We start from the raw sequence: 20,995 nt of genomic DNA on the forward strand, positions 1-20,995 counted from the left end.
GTTGAATCTTTTGCCACACCCTCACCTCCTACTCAGGCAGCTGCTTCTTTTCTTCACAGGAAATAGGAAGTTTACTTATGGAGGCATTAAAACAAAACATGTTATAGAATCATGAACTCTGGGTATTGATGGGATAAAGAATGAGGAGCTAGGCTGAAGCAGGGGGTTATGTGAAAGTGTATAGATTATTTAATGAGGTTCCACCCTCCTTCCCATATCCAGGTTCTAGAATTCTGGCACTTAGGTATTTGCCACCCTCCCCTCCATGCCCTGTGCAGTGGGAAAATGCACAAATGCAATCATTTGGGAGAAATTCACTCTATCATGTGGTGTGTATTCTTCCAGTCACCAAGTCTTACCCATACCCCAGAGGTTTCTAGACAGCTCTCTAGTATCTCACTGTTGAATATGAAAATATCACTGAGGATCAAAAGTTATTTGCCTAGCATGTGTGAGGCACTGGGTTGGATTCTCAGCACTACATAAAACTAAATGAATGAAAATAAAGATGGGAAAAAAAAACATTATTGAAAAAAAAAGAAAGGAAATATAAAGATATTTGGAGCAATCACTGATATAAAAAATGTATACCAAAAATGAAACTAAATAAACAAAAATAAAAGAGAATGTGCTTAAAGGAACATAGATATAGGAGTACCCACAGATTTTAGGGGTAACTGCAGATTTTAGGGGTACCCACAGATTTTAGGTGTTGCAATTTCAAAGAATAAGAGATATGCATTCATAAAGTAGAACTAGAACTATAATAAATATTCAGCTGGGTGCAAAGCATAGTTCTATAATCCCAGTGACTAGGGAGGCTGAGGAGAACATTGCAAGTTTGAGGCCAGCTTCAGCAACTTAGCAAGAACCTATTTCAAAACAAAATAAAAAAAGACTAGGGATGTAGCTCAGGAGTAAACCTCCCGTGGGTTCAATCTCTGGTACAAAAGAGGTGGTGGTGGTGAAGGGGGAAGAAGGAAGGAAGGAAAACAAATAATATTCATAAAGTTAGAAAGTTTAAAATGATGGTTTCCAGGGCCTGGGTAAAGGGGGATATAGGGATTTGTTTAATGGGTAGAGTTTTAGTTTTGCAAGTTGAAAAGAATCTGGAGATTCTTTCTTGTGTAACAGTGTGAATGTACTTAACACTATTGAACTGTATATTTAAAATTAGAATGGCACATTTTATGGTATGTGTATTTACCACAATTTTAAAAAACAATAAAAATGATGGTCTTAAAAATTAAAAATATGATAGCAAAAATATAAATATAAACTATATAAAAATGAAAAATCAACTAAATAAAATAATTAAAAAGCAAAAGTAATCTCTTGGAAAGTAGGACAAAAAATTCAGGGACAGATAGGAGAGAAAGTTTTAGTTTTATTAATTGGAGTCTTTTTCTAGATTGAGACTCCAATTTTTAATTGGAGTCTTTTTCTAGAAGTTCAGTGTCTATTAGAAGTTCATACAGGGGGGAAAAATCCAATGGGGAGGAAATTATCAAAGAAATAAATCAAGAAGTTATTTTCGTACTGAAAGACTTGAATCAACTAATGAAAAGAGTTTGCTCAGCTAAATGAACATACAAAGTACATCATTAGTACGTGCAAGAACAGAGTGTAAAAAGAAAATTAAGTTTCCAAGATTGAAAAAACACAGATCCACCCTCAAAGGACTGTGAGTCTGCGTGGCGGTGGAGTTCTAGAAGGTAGAAAGCAGTGGAAAACATCTTCAACCTCATAAGGGGAGTTTCAACCCAGAATTCTATACCAAACCACATAATCTATCATGTGTGAGCATAGACTAAAGACATTTCATCACAAGCAAGACCTCAGAAAAACTTCTCAAAGGAAGGCCCCATTTTCAGAACACTAATAGCAGGTTGTACTTCACCAAAACAAAGGGGATAAACAAAGTAAAGGCCCAAGAGTTGAGAAATGGTGAGATCCAGCACAAAGGCATGGATAGGCCTGGAAAGCAAGAGGGCGAGGGCTCCATGAGAAGGGCCCTGGGCACCAGCCACAACTGGATGCTGGATGATTGCATCTTGGTGGGAAACAACTAGGAGCACTTCACAGAGTTTGGATGGCCAAGTTAGCTACAAAGAGAATTAGGTGGAAAAAAGGAGCCAGTTATCTCCAGGAAAAACAAAAGTTTTATTGAAAAAAAAAAAAAAGAAGTAAAATAGTCAAATACTACTTGATGAAGCAGTGGATGAGATGTATATAATTGTAAAATCACATAATAACTTAAATTCTGATGACTGATTTAACTGGGATGGCGTTAAATGATTTGGAAGGCTTGAGGGAAAGCTCAGATCTTATCTGTTACATAGGAAGTCAGTGGTTAATACTTTGATCAAGAATAAAATGTATTCATTCACATTCTCTTTCTTACAATTTTAGTGGAAGAACGCAGTTTTGTTGAAAAGCACAGATGGCCATCAAATATGTACTTGAAGCAACTTGCAGAATACAGGAAGTATATTCACTCCCGGAAATGCCGTTGCTTAGTAATGTAACCTGGAGCTTTTATATAAGTACACTTTTTTATTATTATGGAGAATGGGTTGCAGTGAAACTCGTATGACTGAAACCAATGTGGGCGTTAAAACAAAGATTATCATACAGTTTAATGTGTTTATTAGTTCTCCATGAAAAAAAAACTATTGTGATCTTAAAAGGGAACAAACTATACTACCGACTAAAACAGGCTTCACCCTAAAACATAAAGCTGTTGTACAGCTGTGTTTCCCCTATAAGATGTCCTGTTGCTTTAGTGATATTAAGAACCCTCCCTGATAAGAAATGTTTAAATTTTAAAAAATCATTTAGGATTAATATAGAAATTTCATCATGTCTGATTAATTATTAAAATACAGGGTTTTCAAATACCCAGTGTAGTTATTTCTCCATGAGAAATATAGGGGAAGACGAAACAGTTCAAGTTGAGATATTTGGAAAGTGATGGGCCACTTGGTTCCAAAGCAGTGACAGTGTTTGAATCAACATCATGAAAAAAAAAATTCTTTTATCTGGACAATCCACCTGAATCACCTAGTGTCCTCCCTGGGATTTTGATTAGGCAGGAAACTGAACCAGGGTCAGCTTTGTCTGTGGGTGACCTTCAGTCACAAAGGTTTCCCACTTAGAAGGGCAGGGCATTTTTTTAGTGTTGTGCTGTTGCAGTCACAAAATTCTTAATAATGATTGAAGAAGGGCCCTGTGTTTTTACCTGGCACAGTGTCCCCTAAATTATGGATCTTTCCTGACAGAAAAAAAAAATATGAAGTTTTCTGATTCAAATATCATTCTGTCTGAAAGAAAAGAGGCTCTGATATCAAGGGAAGAGAACATATATGGATTCCCACCTTTGGGGAAGTCCTTACCACCCAGGGCCTCTGTTGCCACATCCTCTGGCAAATGAGTGTTTTGTCTTAAAACACTCACATTTAGGCTGTATCACAGAAGAAGAGTTACTTTGATGATTCTGTAACATCAGGATGTTGGTGAGAGTGACCTACTTGCCTGATTTTAATATACATTCTACTAGATGCTCACAGGAAAAGGTGCTTTCTAGAGAATTTGCTATGAAGGCTCAAGAAATTTTTTTTTTTTGGTAAGTGTTTTTGCTAAGAGTAGGACGTGGATGTCAGTGGCTTGAACTGTTTGAATTCTTTCCAAGGACTGCAAAGCTATTTGATATGGAGTAGCATGAATCTTGTCCCTTAAGGTTACCCAGTAAGTTAGAAGAAAGGATATGTATCAAAGATTTGTCATGTGTGGAGAGAAGGGTACTTCGATGGAGGACAGATTAGAACCTCTCTCATATTACACGTGTATAGAAATGATGACATCAGAAGTCTATAAGCCTGGAGATGGGCAATCCGATTACTATTTATTGTGAACATTATTGTCATCTGTAATTTTATACTGGACTATATCTTTCTGTTAACCTCCAGTGACTTTAGAATACGTATATTTTTTCCAACTTCTTAAAGATCTGATTAAATAATCTTATAATATTAGGATTCCTTACAGTTAACCCTTGTATGTATGCCATCACTGAAAGAGGAAAGCACTAAAAATTTCCTCTAGATATATTCCAAGAAACCTGATTTTAATTGGACTGTGTAAGTGAAGACTGCTGGAATTTTATGCTTTTTGTTTAATCCCTTGGGTTAATCAAAGATTGGCAGAACCTATGAGGCTAGGATTAACATTGTAAAAGAGTAGACCTATAGCAGATTTCTAGAAATTCATTCACATTTATGAACTTTTAAAATGCAGTGATAACCTTTTGTTCTTCATAAGCATAGTCTCATCCCCATATTAATTACAGCACTTAAAATTCTAAAACCTTTAGGAAATTGAAAAATATAAGTACAAAACAAAGCAAAGTCTTTTCTCAAAAACACTTTTTTTTTAAGATTTCAATAGAATATAGCCGTTTCGTTTAGGCTGTTTGACCTGAGTGGGGGTTGAATTTGAAAACTGGTACTCCTTGGTATTGAGTGTGTTTTTATTATGAAAATTCTTCCTCCTGTGTGACCCAGTCAGATGTCACAATTTTGCAGAGCTAGTCAGAGTAGAATCAAATTAGTTTTTAAATGCATTGAACACGTAGACTCAAGACTTTTGAATTTACTCAATTTAAAATAATAAGAAATTTTACTTATCAGTTATCTTGGAGAAGTGAGTGTTGTTTTTGAGATTTTTTTCCCCCAACTAAAAGTTATTTCTAGATGGATGTATGCTTTGTGCTGATCTCTGCTTCAGTATATTTACCTACCATTTTATTTAGAGAAGATACTATATAGTAGAACTAAGGCCTTTTGTTTCAGAGCCAGGTTTTCATCCTATTTAATCCTTTATATACTTTGACTATTCCATGTTCATGATATAAGACTAGATTTGTGATAGAGAATTTTCAGTATCATAACAGACTCACCCTGTTCAAGCCAGCATGATAGCTTCACATTGGGTAGTAGCAGAAGACTAAAGATTGAATAAATTTGATTCCAAGAGAGCAAAACTTTTCAACTATAATTTTACAAACTCTACACTACACTGATATAGTTAATTAGACAAAAATAACCTCAAAGAGTACTTTATTTTATTTAAAGCATCTGTTTAATTCAATCTTTAACAATTTTGCAAAGAAGGGTATGTGTGTATTTTAATAACGCTTGACCTGAATTTATATGTTTTTAGCTTTAGTATTTAACATTTTGTAACAAATAAACCTTTTTTTTAAAACAAGTTTAACAGAGTGTCCTGTAGTTTTATTTTACCTTGAGTGTTGAATTGCTGAAATGATTTAGGGAATATTACCTTACATTTATCAAGCATAATTATTTCATAGATAATTTCCATTACAAAATATTTTACATGTTGTTGATATTATAGATGACTCATGCATGATATGATAAAAGAATTTGTATTATTTTTAGCAACTGTTTAAAGAATAAAAATTTCTTTTAGGAAGGTAACTGTCTTTATTCTTGAAAATACTTTGATAATTATTTGACATAGGATTGAGTTCTGTGGGAAAATCAATTTGCAGAATTTGCAAAATCCTGCATATCCAGTAAAACCCAACTGAAACATCCTTTTTATTTTGCTGTCTCTGACTCTTCAGGAAGAATGAATTGCTTCTACATGTGTCCTTCCTTAGCTCTTCATCATACCTTTATTGTGGCACTTAGAGCCTTTGTAGTGTTAGTTGTCTCTACTTGACCATTACTTGTGTCAGGGACCATGTCTTGACTTATCTTCCTAACCCTCTGTCAAGCAGAGGCCAGCATAACTATAGTAAAGGGCACTGAAAAAGCCAGATCATTTATACAGGAGAAGTAATCACAAACTTGAAAATGGAAAATGTGCTCATACTAAGCTTTGTTTGCCCTGTGTTAGGGGTATCAGAGTCAGGTGCATATGGGGCTCTGGGTGTTGAGGGTGGCCAGTTGTCTGGTGAGTTGAATATATAGAACAGAAAAGTAATACGCAGTGAGCCATTAAGTGGATGTAGAACATGAACAAAGGATCCTTGGGATACTTCTGTCTGGGAGTCTCCAGTAGACATCCAGTAGTAAACTGGGATAAAGAGATGGAAGAGTGGTTATGGGGTGTTGTGAAGGGGCAGGTGCCCTCAGTGTTGCACATTTATCAAGTGTGTATACACAGAGTATACAAATGCTCCCTTAACCGCATGAAAGATTTCCCTGTCATAAGGCAGGCTATGTTCTCAAATTCTCAGTTGTCCTGCTCTGCTGTTCCAGTTTAAAATTCTTCAGCTAGCTAATGATCATCATTAGTGTGAGAGTGTCTGACGGCATTCTTGTACATATTCAAAAACAAAGAGCTCTCTTATTTACTCCTACTTAAGAAAAGGCATGCAAAGAAAATGGCATGCAGTTTAGTGAACATAGTATGTTACTTATTTATAAAAAATTAAGGGAAAGGAATGGGGACCTCAGCCCCTCTTTTATTGGGGACTTGGATCCCATAGGACCCACAGGAGAACTCCCAAACAAATTAACAAAACCCAAAACGTTACATTTTCCATAAAAGTTCAGCTTAGTCCCTTACCTGTGACTTAGTGTCTATTTTCTTTCCTTTAGATCTAAGGGAGATCCTATGTCTTCTTCCTCCCTGGCTACCTGCATCACTGCTGGAATGCTTTTGCTTTTAACACTTGTAACCTCAAGGACTCCAAAATTCCCAGGTTTAGTCTCTGACATGTTATGTTCAAACAGAATAGCCTAATGACCAGAAATTACTTAAATTGATCTCTTTATTTTCATGAATGTGTGTTAACATTGTGTAATCGGTAATATTTTTGCTTGGCTCAAAGCTCAAAATATAAAAAGTAAACTTTGGGAACAAAGTCCTTTCTCATCCATGTTTCCCTTCCCCCGTGTCCTACCTACCTCAGAGGTAATCACATTGATTAGTTTCCTTACAGGCTTTATTTATGTGGATATAAGCAATTCAAAGCACATGGTCTCATGTTCCTCCCACAGTAGACAGAATCATGGCCTCCTTAAGATGTCCACATCCTATTCCCCAGAACCTGTGAGTATATTACTTTTCATGGCAAAAGGGATTTTGCTGATGTGATTAAGTTACAGATCTTGAGATGGGGAGATTATTCTGAGTGTGTCATTGTCATCACAAGGGCCCTTATAAGAGAAGCAGTGGAATAAAAAGAGTTGGGGGAGGAAGCAATGTATGGTGAGAGTTTGGAAGGTGCTGCCTTTTGAGGAAAGAGGAAGCGGTCATGAGCCAAGAGATAAGGACAGCCTCTAGAAGCTGGGAAAAGCAAGGGAATGGACAGTCCCCTGGGATCCTCCAGAGCCAGCCTGGGTAATACTTGAGCCAGATCAGACTCATTTTACTTGTGGCCTCCAGAACTGTAAGAAAATAGAATTACGTTGTTTTAAGCCACCAAATGTGAAATTTTCTACTACAGCAGCCCAATCAGCCTAATACTAACTGGTTTAATGAATTGCTGTGTGAGGTCTCAATATGTCAAACAATGTTTTGTTAAATCAGTTGTTTTCAAGCTGTAACAGTCATCAGGATCACTGAAGAGGTTATTAAAACACAGATGCTAGGTCTCAGTTTCAGAGTTGTGATTTTTGTGGGCCTGGGGTTGGGCCTGAGATTTTGCATTTATACCAAGATCCCATGCTGGTACTGGTGATCCCAAGACCAGACTTTGAGAACCCATGAAAATTCCAGTTCTTGGAGCTAAAGGGCTAATAGCAGCCAACTTCTTCAGGCATTTCTTACCCACCACTTTGTCTCAGCCACAGGGCTTGACATTTAACCTCTCCGCCCAAGTCCCTCCTCTGTCTCTTAAATAGTTTTTCTAGCTGTATCACATTACCCCCATTTTTCTCACTCTGTTTCATAAGGAATTGACCTAAAGACTAGGCTTTACCCTGAAATCAAGGCTGGTGGAATAGTCAAGCAAAGACTCCCAGGATAATTCCTCCTTTTGATATGAGGTGGGGAATGGGCTCAGACATTCTGAGGGACACATACTAAACTTTCTGCAAACCTCTCCTTGTGCTGTTTTGTTGATCTTAAAAATCTCTTCTTGTGGGGGCTGTAAATATAGCTCAGTTGGTAGGGTTTGTGCCTTTCGTGCCCAAGGCCCTGGGTTTGAGCCCCAGCATGGCCAAAAAAAAAAAAAAAAAAGTCCCTTCTTGTGCTCAGTGTATCTCTAGGCTGGAATTCCTTTTTTTTTTTTTTTTAATATCTTTATTTTTTTTAATGTGGTGCTGAGGATCAAACCCAGTGCCCCACGCATGCTAGGCAAGGGCGCTAGTACTTGAGCCACATCTCCAGCCCTGGATTCTTAACCGTTTTGCCCAGATGAGATGTAAAGTTGTGATTAATGTGGCTTTCTGAATGGTCTTAGAAATAGTCCTATATGCATTTGTAAAGGATTTTAAAAGGAATTTCAAGTTCCTTAATATTTTTGTTTATAAGGATAGAATTTGCTAGTATTTCAGAAAATACTTATTTCCCTGAGTTATCTTTTTATTAGTTTTGGAGTTTTAAAAAGCTATCCCTCTAAGAGTTGGAAGAAATATTAGAGCACAATTATAAATGAGGTCTTCAAGGCAAAGAGCCTTATGTGTCTAAATTTGGTTAAACCAGATTTTTATCACAGGGGCCAAGGAATTGGTAAGTAACTGCCCCTTGAAAGACCCCCGTTTCCCTGTCCAAGGAGAATCACACGAAACACTGGCTGCAAAAGCAAGAGGGGTTTATTGAGACACAGGCGCCTGCGGGTGCCCAGCAGAACCTCAGCAGGAGCTTTGGTGAACTGGCACACCGGGCTTGGGGATACAGAGATTTTTATAGGGTAAAGGGGCAGTTTAAACAATAGGTTAATTTTAAACCTAGCATATAGGCTACCTAAAGGGCAAAGTTGTTTTTCACTGTATGTTACTGAAAAAGAACTACATAAAAGCTACATATTTGCACTCTGGTCCTCCTGTCCCTGCTCATTCAGGCATGCCTTGGGACCTGGTCCTTTGTCCTTTCCCAACCGGTTACACCTAACTAATTATCTGAAAAACACCTCTGGTGCCTGCGTAGGTTTGTGACATGCCTCGGTGGTTTTGCAACTAGGCCTGACGTTGTTGGGCTGGGGTCTTTCACCCTCACACAAGCAGTCTTAGTAGTCTTAGTAAATTTAAGGCTATAGAAAAATACAGTTCAGTTCTCATAAAATTTATGTAGATAATTTTTATTTTTCTAGAAATCTCATTTAATCTTCTCTACTTTGTTGCTTGGGCCACTGAAGTAACAGCAGTTTACATGAATATGTAAATAAATCTTGGGAAAATGTCCAGGCAATAATTGATAGCATCTACTTGTTATCAAAATTAAGGTCCAGGTTGCCTGCCACATAAAGCCAATATTTGGGAGATGAGAATTGGTAGGAAAGGATCAAATTTATTCAAGGGCAAGCAATCCTGAAAAGATAGATGGATTACCTCCTCAAAGCGCCCTCTGGAGGAGATTTTATAGGGAGGAAAAGGAGAAGCAGGGCTGAAAGCTAGTCATGCAGGGTGTCTATATACTGTTGTTCTAGGGAACATGGCAATGGCTCTTGACCTCAGAGACTTCATGGACAGGGCCTTTTACCAAGGGGCAGATGTGAGAGAGGAGGGAAGCCACATGAGCCTGCAATGGTATGTGGAAATGTACCATTTTTCCTAGGACTTGTCCTATTGGTTGGAAGAGAAGTAGAGTTGGTTTTCTAAATTGACAGTGCTTTCCTCTGGGAAATGAATTGCCTCAGAAGCAACTGACATTTTGGTCTAGAATAACACACCTTAGTAGCTACCTGCTAGGACCCCTGCTACCCAGGAGGAAGGCCAATAGCAGTGGCAGAATGCCCTGGTGAGGTTAAAATGCTTTCCTTGACTAGAAGGAAAGCAAAAGTTAGAATAGTTTCCTTAGCAGGAATTCAGATGTGGAGATGACCATTTAGATTGAGTCAGGATGTAACAGGACTGCTTCTTTGGAGTGGCCTGTGGCCTCCCCTCCCTCTGCCCCTTCCTAAGCCTTTTGAAAGGTTTACATCCCCTCCCTTTCTCAGCATTCTAATTTCTAAAGAGTAGCCCACCTAAATATGTTCTGTACATCAACTTAACGCAACACATGTATATTGCTGTGGAGTTTAACTTGGAGAAAAGTAATCTGCTTCCTAACTGAAAGTAAAAAGTAACCCCAGGAGGCTGAGGTCCATTGCCTTTGCTGAGTAAAAGAAAAACAGGAGACATACACCCTGGATGACAAAGAGCCTGCTCAGCATGTAGCCTTCCTGCTGAAGCCAGATTTAAAGTTAGGTAGTCAGTGTAGTTAGGTAAATCAGGTCTAATACCGAGTGAAATCTAAAATGGAGGCCATGCTGAGAATGATTCCAGGAAATGCAGGACAACTCATGGAATGTTAATGAAGTCCTGAAAAGGCCCTAGGCCAAAGTCCATCCCAAAGAAGTAATAATGAAGTCCTTTCTGACCAGATTACTTCTTTAGCCCACCTGTGTCCCACCCCTCAGGCCTTCCAACCTACATTTCATCACCAAAACTATAAAAAGGGGAAACAACCGCACTTCCACGGATTCCACCTCTTGGGTCCCCTTCTTCCTCCAGGAGAAGTCTTTTCTGCTGTCCTTTAATAAACTTCTAATTTCTACTCTGACCTTGCCTCGGCGTGCTTCTTTGGTGTTATTCTTCAACATTGGGGAAGCAAGAACTCATCACCGGTCAACAGCGGTAACACTGCCCTGCTCTAGCTCCAAGAGGACCCTGGATTCAATCTCCAGTTTAAAAAAAAAAATAAATAGCCCTTTTTGTGCCTGACATCCTTAAGATGGAACTTTAAGGATATAGCCCATCCATTTTCTCAGGCTTGCCAATCCTCAAACAAACCTGCTTCTTTCCTCCCAATTCTTATCTCCTAGATATTGGCTTTTGAGTGGAAGCTAGCCCAGACCTTAATTCCGGTAACAAATAGATGCTTTCAATTATTGCCTGGATGTTTTCCTAAGCTGCTCATAACCATTATCAACAGGAATAAGATTTCTGGGCTGCAGTTGTGGCTCAGTGGTAGAGTGCTTGCCTAGCATGCATGAGGCACTGGGTTCAATTCTCAGCACCACATATAAAAAATAAAATAAAGGCCCATCAAAATCTATTAAAAAAAAAAAAAAAGAATTTCTCTTTTCTTACTCTCCCAGTTTCTAAGAAAGGCTAGTTTTGTGGGGGATTAGTCTGAGTAGGCATGTAAAGGTAAAATTTCTAAGCTGCAAAAGTCTGAGTTAAAGTGTAAAAGACCAGGCATTGTAAGGTTTCTAAATTACAAGGCTTGGGCTAAAAAATAATAGACCAGGTATTGTTAAAATTCCTCTGCAACCCCCGGAACCTGTAATCTCTGTAGCTGTTAGGACAATACCTGAACTGCCCAGTAAATATTTCCATTGATTCCCTGGTTGTTTATTAGCTAAGGGCTCCAAATAGCTCAGCACGTAAGCATCCAGGCCACAAAACCAATCAGTTTAAATGTGTACCCCGCTCAGGAGTGATCAATCACCCCTCCCCAGACTGTTCCCGCCAATGAATGTACTAATCATGTCTCAAAGTTGTTGTTCAATTTTCCCGCACCTCAAGATGATTTGTTCTGATGTATGCAAAGCCCCCCACCCTCTCCAAAAAGTGTACTTAAGCTCTGCTTGACCTCTGCTCTGGGCTCTGGGCTGCTCTCCCTTCCTGAGTGAGCCTTGAGCCCCAGCATGCTGGTTCAATAAACTCCCTCCTGCCAATTGCATGAAGCTGGTCTCTTGTGGTCTCTTACTCCGACGTTTCGCCAGACACTTACAGGCATTGGGAGTTACTACGCTGTTACAGGGAACCTGTTTTGACCTACTTGTTGCTTATGTCATTATTTTTCTATCTTTTATATGTCCTTTATATCCTTTGTTTATATATATTCTAGTATCCTTTCCAAAACGTAATAGTTACTTAACAAATGTCTGTTGTATGTAACAAAACGTGACTACTGGAGAACCTAGCACAGTTACTTGTCTCCACATTCACAGCATTGACTTTATGGCCCAGTGCCCTGTTTCTGCTTAGCACCCACCCAACTTGACCAGAGGGTTTAGGCCCAGGATAGGGGAATAGGAGATACCAATATGAATAGCAAGATGAAGCTCCACCCTCAAAAAACTTCTCAGGAAGGGTCTTCAGTGAGGAGCAACTGTGGGAGAGCAGAAGAGCCACAGGAGACGTACCAGGAAGGGGCTTAAAGAGACTTTGGGATCTGGATCTCATAGGCAGAGGTATTTGTATAAAGTCCAAAGACTAATGAGGCCTGAGCAAATGGGAGTATCATTATTTCAGCACTACATGTTGTTATGGTTTGAATATGAAGTGTCTCTCAAAAGCGTCTGTGTTAATGCAGGATTCTTTGGAGGTGAAGTGGTTGGATTGCGATAACTGTAATTTAATCACTCTATCTTGGTTTGAATGGACTGAGTTTGAATGACAAGTGGTGTGCAGGTGGAGGAAGTGGGTCGCTAGGGATGTGACTGGAAGGACTGGTTCATCTTTCCTGTGGCCCCTTTCCTTTCTCTCTCTGCTTCCTAGCTGCCATGAACTGAGCGGCACTTCTCTACCACACCCTTCCACCATGATGTTTGGCCTCACCTTGGGCCAGAGTAATGGAGTCAGTTGACTATGGACTACACCTCTGAAACCATGAGCCAAAATAGACTTTTCCACCTCTTAGTAGTTTTTGTCAGGTATTTTGGTCATCTATTAACGCAGAGCTGACTAACACATTTCATCTTGGTTCACTGGAGGGTCAATCTCCCTTTGCTGCTCAGGATGTTGTTTTTTTTTTTTTTTTTTTTTTTTAAAGAGAGAGTGAGAGAGGAGAGAGAGAGAGAGTATTTTTTAATATTTATTTTTTTTTAGTTTTCGGCGGACACAACATCTTTGTTTGTATGTGGTGCTGAGGATCGAACCTGGGCCGCACGCATGCCAGGCGAGCGCACTGCGGCTTGAGCCACATCCCCAGCCCATGCTCAGGATGTTTATCCAGAAGACCTATGATCCTGGGGCAGTTCAGTTCCCATGAGATGACTGCTTCTGCTTAGGGGAGCAGTCTCATGGTGTGATCCATCTGCAAGGCTCTGCTGTTCCTGGAAGAAGGTATAGGGCAGTGACTGGAGACTTGTAGGCACCACTCCAGAGGTCTGGAACAGGATGTTGTAAAAGCGGCAGTTGAACATTCTTGCAAATCTTGAAAGTAGCTTAGTTATTTTTATCTTGGTATCTTCAGTCTTAAAAAGGGATGAGATAAATTATGTAAACTTAGGGCTAATAAACCTTGTATTACCAGTTTTTACATGAACATTCCTTAAATGATTAACATGCCTACCTGCAGAGTAGGAATTTGAAGACAGATACAAAATGAAGGCAGAAATATCAAGCTTTTTCCTGTTGGGTATCTGAAAGTCCGAATGAAGACTCAGTATTTGTAGCAAAAGTAGCTTCTAATTTTCTGTTATATTAAAACTTTGGGCTATTGGTGATATTGCCGATCATCAGTGACGAGTTCTGCTCCCTTGCATGTTGAAGTTTGAACATTAGAGAAGCACGCCAAGGCAAGCATATAAAGCAGGGTTTATTTTAAAAAGGGGTAACATAGATTTCTCTTGGGAGCGAGAAGGGGGCCATAGCTGGTATCCTGGTATCCCAAGAAGCAAGGGTGTTTTGCTTTTTTATGTATGTCCTAGGCTTCCTTTGTTCTCCTGCTCTCTTCCCTTTATCTCTCTCCTTCCTGCATATGTGACTAGGCCCAGGAGATGCTCAGTGAGATGGCCTGGCCAAAAGGTGGGAACTAGGTAGGCTGAAGGGGGAAGGGCAGGATGGAGCAGCCCTGGAGACATTAACATCTTTATAACTCCCTGTAGGGAGGAACTGTTTCATTTAGCAACAGGTTGGAGCTGGGGCAAGTTCTTGATAAGGGTGGTGGAAGGGTTCTGAAGGCATTAACATTTCAATTTCTCCATTCTCTGGATGGGACCCTTGCCTATCTGGTTTCATTGGAATAGAAAAGCTATTTTGTGTGTGAGAAGTACAAGAATTTGGGGGGTCAGGGGCTGAATGCTATGGTTTGAAGTGTCCCCCAAAGTGTGTGCAAACACTATGAAGCAACAGTGTTGGGAGGCAGGGCCTGGGGAGGCGAGGTGTTTAGGTCATGAGGCTCCACCCTTGTGATGGATCAATGCCACTTCTAGAAGGACTAACATCTGAAGTTTGATCTCTTGCTCTTTAGCATTTTCTCGCCCTTCCACATTTTACTATGGAAATGCACAGTACAAAGGCCTCTCACCAGATGTAGGGCCCTTGACTTTAGAATTCCCAGCCTCCAGAGCTCTTTAGAAATAGACTTTCTTTTTAATAAATTGCCCAGACTGTGGTATTCTCTTAGAACAGAACAAAATGGACTAATGGATAAGACTGGGATTAAGGCCAAAGGTGAGCTCCCCCTGTGTGACCCATCCCCACTTCTCTCTAAGCAGGAGGCTCTTGCAGTTTTCCCACCCTCTATTCTTTGTTGTTCTCTTCCAGTATCAGCAAATGGGGGTGGGGTGGGGTGGGAGTGAAAGATTATTGGTTTATGGGTTTTGGTGAGGCAAACTTTAATCTAATAAAGTTTATTGGGTTAAAGACATGGACCATTGCCAGAGCTGTGGCTCATGCCTATAATCCCAGTGTCTCAGGAGGCTGAGGATGGAGGATCATGAGTTCAAAGCTAGCCTTAGCAACTTAGCAAGGCCTTAAGCAGCTCAGCAAGACCCTATCTCTAAATAAAATATAAATATAAAAAAGGGCCAGGGAGTGGCTCAGTAGTTAAGCATCCCTGGGTTCAATACCTGGTACAACAACAACAACAACAACAAAGAAGACATGGAATAAAAATGAGTGCAAAACCTGCAGGCCAGTACATTGTATAGTCCAGCATTTCCCAACCTCATTTAAACATGGAACCTCTGTTTTCATCTAACATGTATTAACGTGCCATGGAAGCAGTGTTGTAAGAAACCTACTCTGAGAAACAACGAACACTGAGCTAAGAGATAGTTCACTCTGGAAAAGTATCTAATCATTTTTTGAGATTGTGGTTCAGTGCTCAGAGGCCTAGGGAAGCCTGTTAATTGCCTTATTGGCCCAGGAAGCATCGATCCCTTGCAGTAAAAGCCTGAACGAAAGGCAGTGTGGTTTTGAGTGCATGATCCCAGACGCCTTCCGGGCTCAAATCTTGACTCTGCTAATAGAACTTGCAGTTTTAGTCTCTCTATGCCTCAGTTATCCCATTTGTATAATGGAGATGATAGTAACAATTGTCTCGTCTAGAGTTTCTATGAGATCACATGGAAACATATACAAAACTTAGAAATTGCTTGGCAGCTGGTGAGTACCTGATGCCTAAGAATAGTATGAACATTCATTGTATTTCAACCAACAGAGAAATTAAATAGCCTCTTTAAAATGTTTTGGAAACACAGCTTAAGACTCATTAACATTGATTTTGGTAAGAGTTAATCATTATTTGAAATGACTTGGCACTACAGTTGTTTGCTAGGTTCTGATCTGCAGAAATAGATCTGTGAATCCCAATGTTAAGTCACTTCTTTGGTACACAGATGGAGTCTCCAGGGTTAAGATGGAGTGGAGCACACTTTTACACTGTTGATGTAAATTAGTACAAATACTATGCAAATTAGTGTGGAGGTTTCATGAAAGACTAGGCTTGGAACCACCATATGACCCAGCTGAACCACTCCTGGGCATTTATCCTGAAAAATTGGAGTCATCATACATGCATACCCATGTTTATAGGAGCACAATTCACAATAGCCAAACTATGGAACCAGCCTGGGTGTCTGTCCATCAATGGATGAATGGATAAAGAAAATATTGCATATATCCACTCTGGAGTTTTATTTAGCCATAAAGAAAAACAAAATAATGTCATTTGTAGGGAAATGGATGGAACTTGAGAACATTATGTTAAGCAAAATTTCTTAACATTATATTAACCCAAACTCAGAACATCAAGTCTCACATATATGAGAGAAATCTCATATATGGAAGCTAGGAAAAAGGAAAAAAATAAAAGCTTGGATGACATGAAAATCAAAGGAAGATCAGTAAAGCAGAGGAAAGGGACCAGGGAGTGGGAGGATGGGAGAGAGGCAGGAAGTACTAAGGAGTGCTATTAGCCAAATATATATATGTAGTGTGTGTGTGTTTAATATGTAACAACAAATCCATTACGTACAACTGTAATGTGCCAAAAAAATTGGAAAAAAGGTAGATGGGGCACAGCTTTCCAGGTGTATTGGCTATAAATTAGCTATCAACTGAGAAAACAGCAATGGTTAGAAGTTACCATGAAGGTTGGGATGCTTTTTTTTAAAAAAGTGAATATTTTCAATAGTTTATTAATATGTACATGGTAATGATCCTATAAATGAGTTTATATTTTATTCCTTGCTGCTGTTGCCATACAGAAAATAATCCAGGAAACACTACTTAGGTAAATTTATTACTTACTTGTATTAAAATATTGGGGGAAAAAAAACCCATGCAGTGTAATATAGAATGGCACCTTTAATATATAATTATGAAAAGTAGGGATGTATTTGTATATTCTTGGACCTCTTCCAGATCCCCAAGAACTCTGCCCACTGCCTCTACACTTGGGTTCTGCAGCTTTCAGGGACTTAATCTTCTATAGTCAAAGAATAACCAGAAGCAGAAAGAATCCTCATATTCTCAAAGATCATGCTCATTAGTGGGAAACACTTATCCTTCACTCCTCAAATTCTTATAAAGTGGGATTTCTCTTCTGCCAACTGGGGGCAGGGCTGGGAGTGTTTAAGGGAAGGCTTTGCATCCTCTGCTCCTTCCTTTCTTTGGAGGAGGAAGAGGGGGATTTTTCTGGTTAGATATACAGTCTATCAGCTATTGAGTCACATCTTGACCAAGAGGCAGGGGACACAGCTTCCAAGTGGCATAAAGTTCCCTATCCCTTCCCTGGGGCTGCCTGGATGGAGAGGAAGACCTGTGCCCATGCTTACTATTCCTGATCCATTTGGGAATGCCCACCATCTTCCTGTTCTAGAGGCAGCCTGTGGCCCATTGTTATCATCTCCTCTCTGGTGCTCTCCAATCTCCAACCTGCCTGGCAAGGTTAACAGAGATTCTCTGGAAAAGGATACCCACTCTGGCCTCACACTGGTTAATTCTAAATGTGCCACAGGATCCAGCTGAGTTCTTTGCTTCTGCCTTCCCAGGTGTTGCTGGTCCCCATTCCCAGAGTGGATCTTTTGATCCCCATTTGACACCTCTGGTTAGAACCTAGGATGGATTGCATTAAAGATCATCATTCCCAGTTCTCTCGGATGATCTGGAGGAACAAAAATGAGAGGCAGTTCGAAATCTCCCCCGTTATAAATGACTTGCAATTTTAAGTTATGAAGTGTTCCAGGTTTCACAAGGCACAAGGAAGAGAAATAAGAAGGCTATGATCTGCTCTCTTCCAGAAGGCTCAGCTGCATCTGTCCAGAGGCTACCGACCAGCTGACCTGGAGGGAGGATCCTGTGTGGGTGGGAAGGTCCGCTAGGGATAAAACCAAATGCCCCAAACTTGGCACCTTCCTTGGTTCCCTTGTCCCCTCTATTCTCCATTCCCCTCCTTCAGCTCTGTGTAGCTCACCAGAAAAGTTGCCTGGGGACAGGAAATATAAACCTGCACATAAATATAGACCCACATTTAAGTATCAGTTGTACTTCAAGGGATGAGGCCAAAATTCTCTTCCACTGATGAGCAAGATTGAATTCTGATCCTTTAAACATTCAGTGTACTTAATTTAAAAAAAATGATATTTATGTAATAAAGGACTTTTAAGTAAAATATCTTAAGAGCCTAGTTCTAGAAAATATTTCCCAAGACTGGAGAATGATTTTTATGGAGTAGTAAATTAGGGAGCATGGGTTTCTCTTACAATCCAATGTCAAGATAATGCCCTAGTGATACTCACTGGAATTTAAACATTGTGGTCTGGGCCATACAGACACATTTATCATCCTTGCTGTTGTTTCCCAGAAGGGCCATCTTCAGACAGCCTTGAACTGGGAGGAATGGCCATCAAGAATCCAACACAAGGAGCCAGACTGGAAGCAGTGGAGAGAAAGTGAGACATTCATAGGAGATCAAATCACTTGCTTTCCAAAGTATATAGCAAGAAGAGAGCTTTGGCTATATATTTTTTCTTGGCCATTCTTGTTGCTTTGCCTCTGCCCAGCCTTTGTGCCAACCTTTTGTTGCCCTTTGGAAGACAGTCTTTTCTATCCTTGTGTATTTATTTCACAGAATTACTCAGCAGAAAACAGAAGGTGATTAGAGAGCCTGTAGTCTGCCTAGGAAGTTGCCAAGTACCTTTCCCCTGCTTGTCAGACAGTACCCTGCTAAGGAACTCCAGCTCTGACACTGCAGAAACTGAGTAGCTTAAAAGAAGGATATTGAGGAATGAACAGATGGGGGAACCTCCCAATGATATGACCAGATCCATGCCTGATCATCCACTCATTAATTCATCCATTCAGACACCTAACAGGTATTTATCAAGTGCCTACTCTCTGCCACAGTCTTCCCCATGCCATGGATACAGCGTTGATTCAAACAAGATTTGTTCCTTGACTCCAAGGAACTTACAGTCTAATGAAGGACAATAAACAAGTAAGTAAACTATGGCATTTAGGTGATAAATGTGAAAACAAATAAGAGGGGTAGGAATGCTAGGGAGAGAGGAAGGCAGGGTGTTTATTTTAGATGGGGTGATCTGGGAGCTCTTGCTAAGATGGTGACATTTGAACAAAGACTCTAACCATGGTGAAGTCCATTGGTTGACAAGCCAAATTCAGGCACACAAATCTTCTAACCAGTTTCTTAGTGCTCCCCACCACCCGCTTTTTTTTTTTTTTAATAACAATATGGGGTTTACAGTCTGGCTTTGAACTTCTGGGTTCAGGCAATTCTGTTGCCCCAGTTCACTGACTAGCTGGGAATTTTAAGTGTTGTGCTTCCACACTGGGCCTAGTGCCTCATTCTCAAATATTTATAGATAACCATATCTCCAGACATTTGAGGAAGGCTTTCAAATGTAGAAACAGGGAAAAGACTAAAAGAGAGGAAAAACCAACATGCTATTTTTTTTCCATATTCATTCTCTGCTTGCCTTGCATTTATCACACACCTGGCCAGTTGAAGGGGGTGCAGGTGTTCTTTAATCAACTTCTGAAAATTGGAAGTGGGCCATTGCTGAGCTTAGGAACAGAAAACATAGAGCTGTCCACTGCCATTGACCATATTTTTTGGGGACACCACTATCTGGTTCACACCATAGCCTCCAGACCCTGGGGTGCTCTGTGTTTCCAAGGACTTGCTCAGGGCCTCTTTGGCTTCCTCAAAGGCAGTTCTGATCAACTTCCAGGGAGACAGATGCTGGCCTATGACTCAGTCTTTGGCGTATCTTTTCTTGGCATCGTTCAACATGGCTGTCATAATAGTGCCCTTTCTTTACATTGCAGGGTGGTGTTGCTGGTCTGATGTAAAATGTATTGTGAGGGATGTTATAGGAAGTAAAAATATAAATATTAGAAAAATTACAACAAAATGAACCAGTGATTATCTGTGTGGGGAGAGAAGGTATGCTTTGGGAGGGGGATGTGGGCCTCTCAGTATCTTAGAAACACTTTCTATAGGTGCTAAATAGAACCATACATTCTATTCACTCTTGTATATGTCTACTACATTTTATTTTTTATTTTTTTGTATTTTTGTGGCATTGGGGATTGAACCCAGGGGCACTCTACCAGTAGCTACATTCTCAACCTTTTTTATTTTTTTGAGACAGGGTCTCACTGAATTGCCCAGGCTGGCCTCAGATTTGTGATCCTTCTGCTCAATTTCCTGAGTAGCTGGGATTACAGGCAAGTGCCATCACTCCCAGTTCATTTTATAATAATTTTAAATAGGCTTAAATACCCACAAAACTGATAAGAAATGGGGTTTGCAAGGATTACACCAGGAAAGTCTTTTAGTACTGTTTTGCATTTTAAACCATGTACATGTATTGCCTTGATAAAATAGAGCTTCTTTCCTAGAAAATGAGTTTATAGAGATGGAAGTCAACTTCTTGCCTTTGTGCATTTCTGAATCTGTCAAGAGACCAATAGAGATGACTGACTACAATACAGCCTGGTAAGAGTTATAAAGAACCCAAGTGCCAGTACTTCTGGACTGAAGAAGAGGAAGCAATGATATATTTTTGTTAAGTCATGGAGAGGTGAGTATAGGGAGACAGTTTGTAAATCAAGCCTTGAGGGAAGAGGAGTATGAACATAGAACAAAGTAGAAAGGGCATTTTTTCACACAAGGAGCAAGGACACAGGAGTGTGAATGAAAGTATAGATTAGTACAGGATCAGGGATGATACCTAACCTCCAGGGTGGCATTTGTAGTGTTGTCAATGTGACTTGCATAGTCATCCATAGCAATCTTGGCTGAATTGAGTGTCTAGAGCCCATGTTGGAAAATTTAAAAATACAGGATATTAGGTAGGAAGTGGAAAAACAACATGTGAAGTGAAAAAGATGGTTATTGAACCCCCAAAATAATTCAGAGCTAGTGTTGACATATCTAAATTGTCATTTCAATATGAAATTTAAAAATCATACCAACCACTTGTACTTAATGTGTGATAGCAGTACATGTCTTTATAAGGGCAGGGACAAACATGAATAAAACTTTGAATATATTTCCTATTAATTCTATTCCTTAAAGTCTTGAGAACATAGAGAACAGCATAAAAACCATGAGA

The 20,995-nt window shown here is 39.8% G+C and overlaps 1 protein-coding gene across 3 annotated transcripts in view; it reads left to right on the forward strand.

Annotated features, from left to right (window-relative positions):
• Nucleotides 1-5,268, forward strand: part of Rhobtb3 (Rho related BTB domain containing 3) — a 57,538-nt gene extending 52,270 nt beyond the window's left edge. For all 3 annotated transcript variants that reach the window (XM_040271939.2, XM_013359012.4, XM_005326149.5), the window contains one exon: nt 2,413-5,268. In XM_040271939.2, the coding sequence (XP_040127873.1) occupies nt 2,413-2,466 (54 nt within the window). In that variant the 3' untranslated portion in view covers nt 2,467-5,268. The remainder of the gene's footprint in view (nt 1-2,412) is intronic.
• Nucleotides 5,269-20,995: the final 15,727 nt, after the last annotated feature.

This window comes from Ictidomys tridecemlineatus, chromosome 1 (genome assembly GCF_052094955.1).
Source record: "Ictidomys tridecemlineatus isolate mIctTri1 chromosome 1, mIctTri1.hap1, whole genome shotgun sequence".
NCBI lineage: Eukaryota > Metazoa > Chordata > Mammalia > Rodentia > Sciuridae > Ictidomys > Ictidomys tridecemlineatus.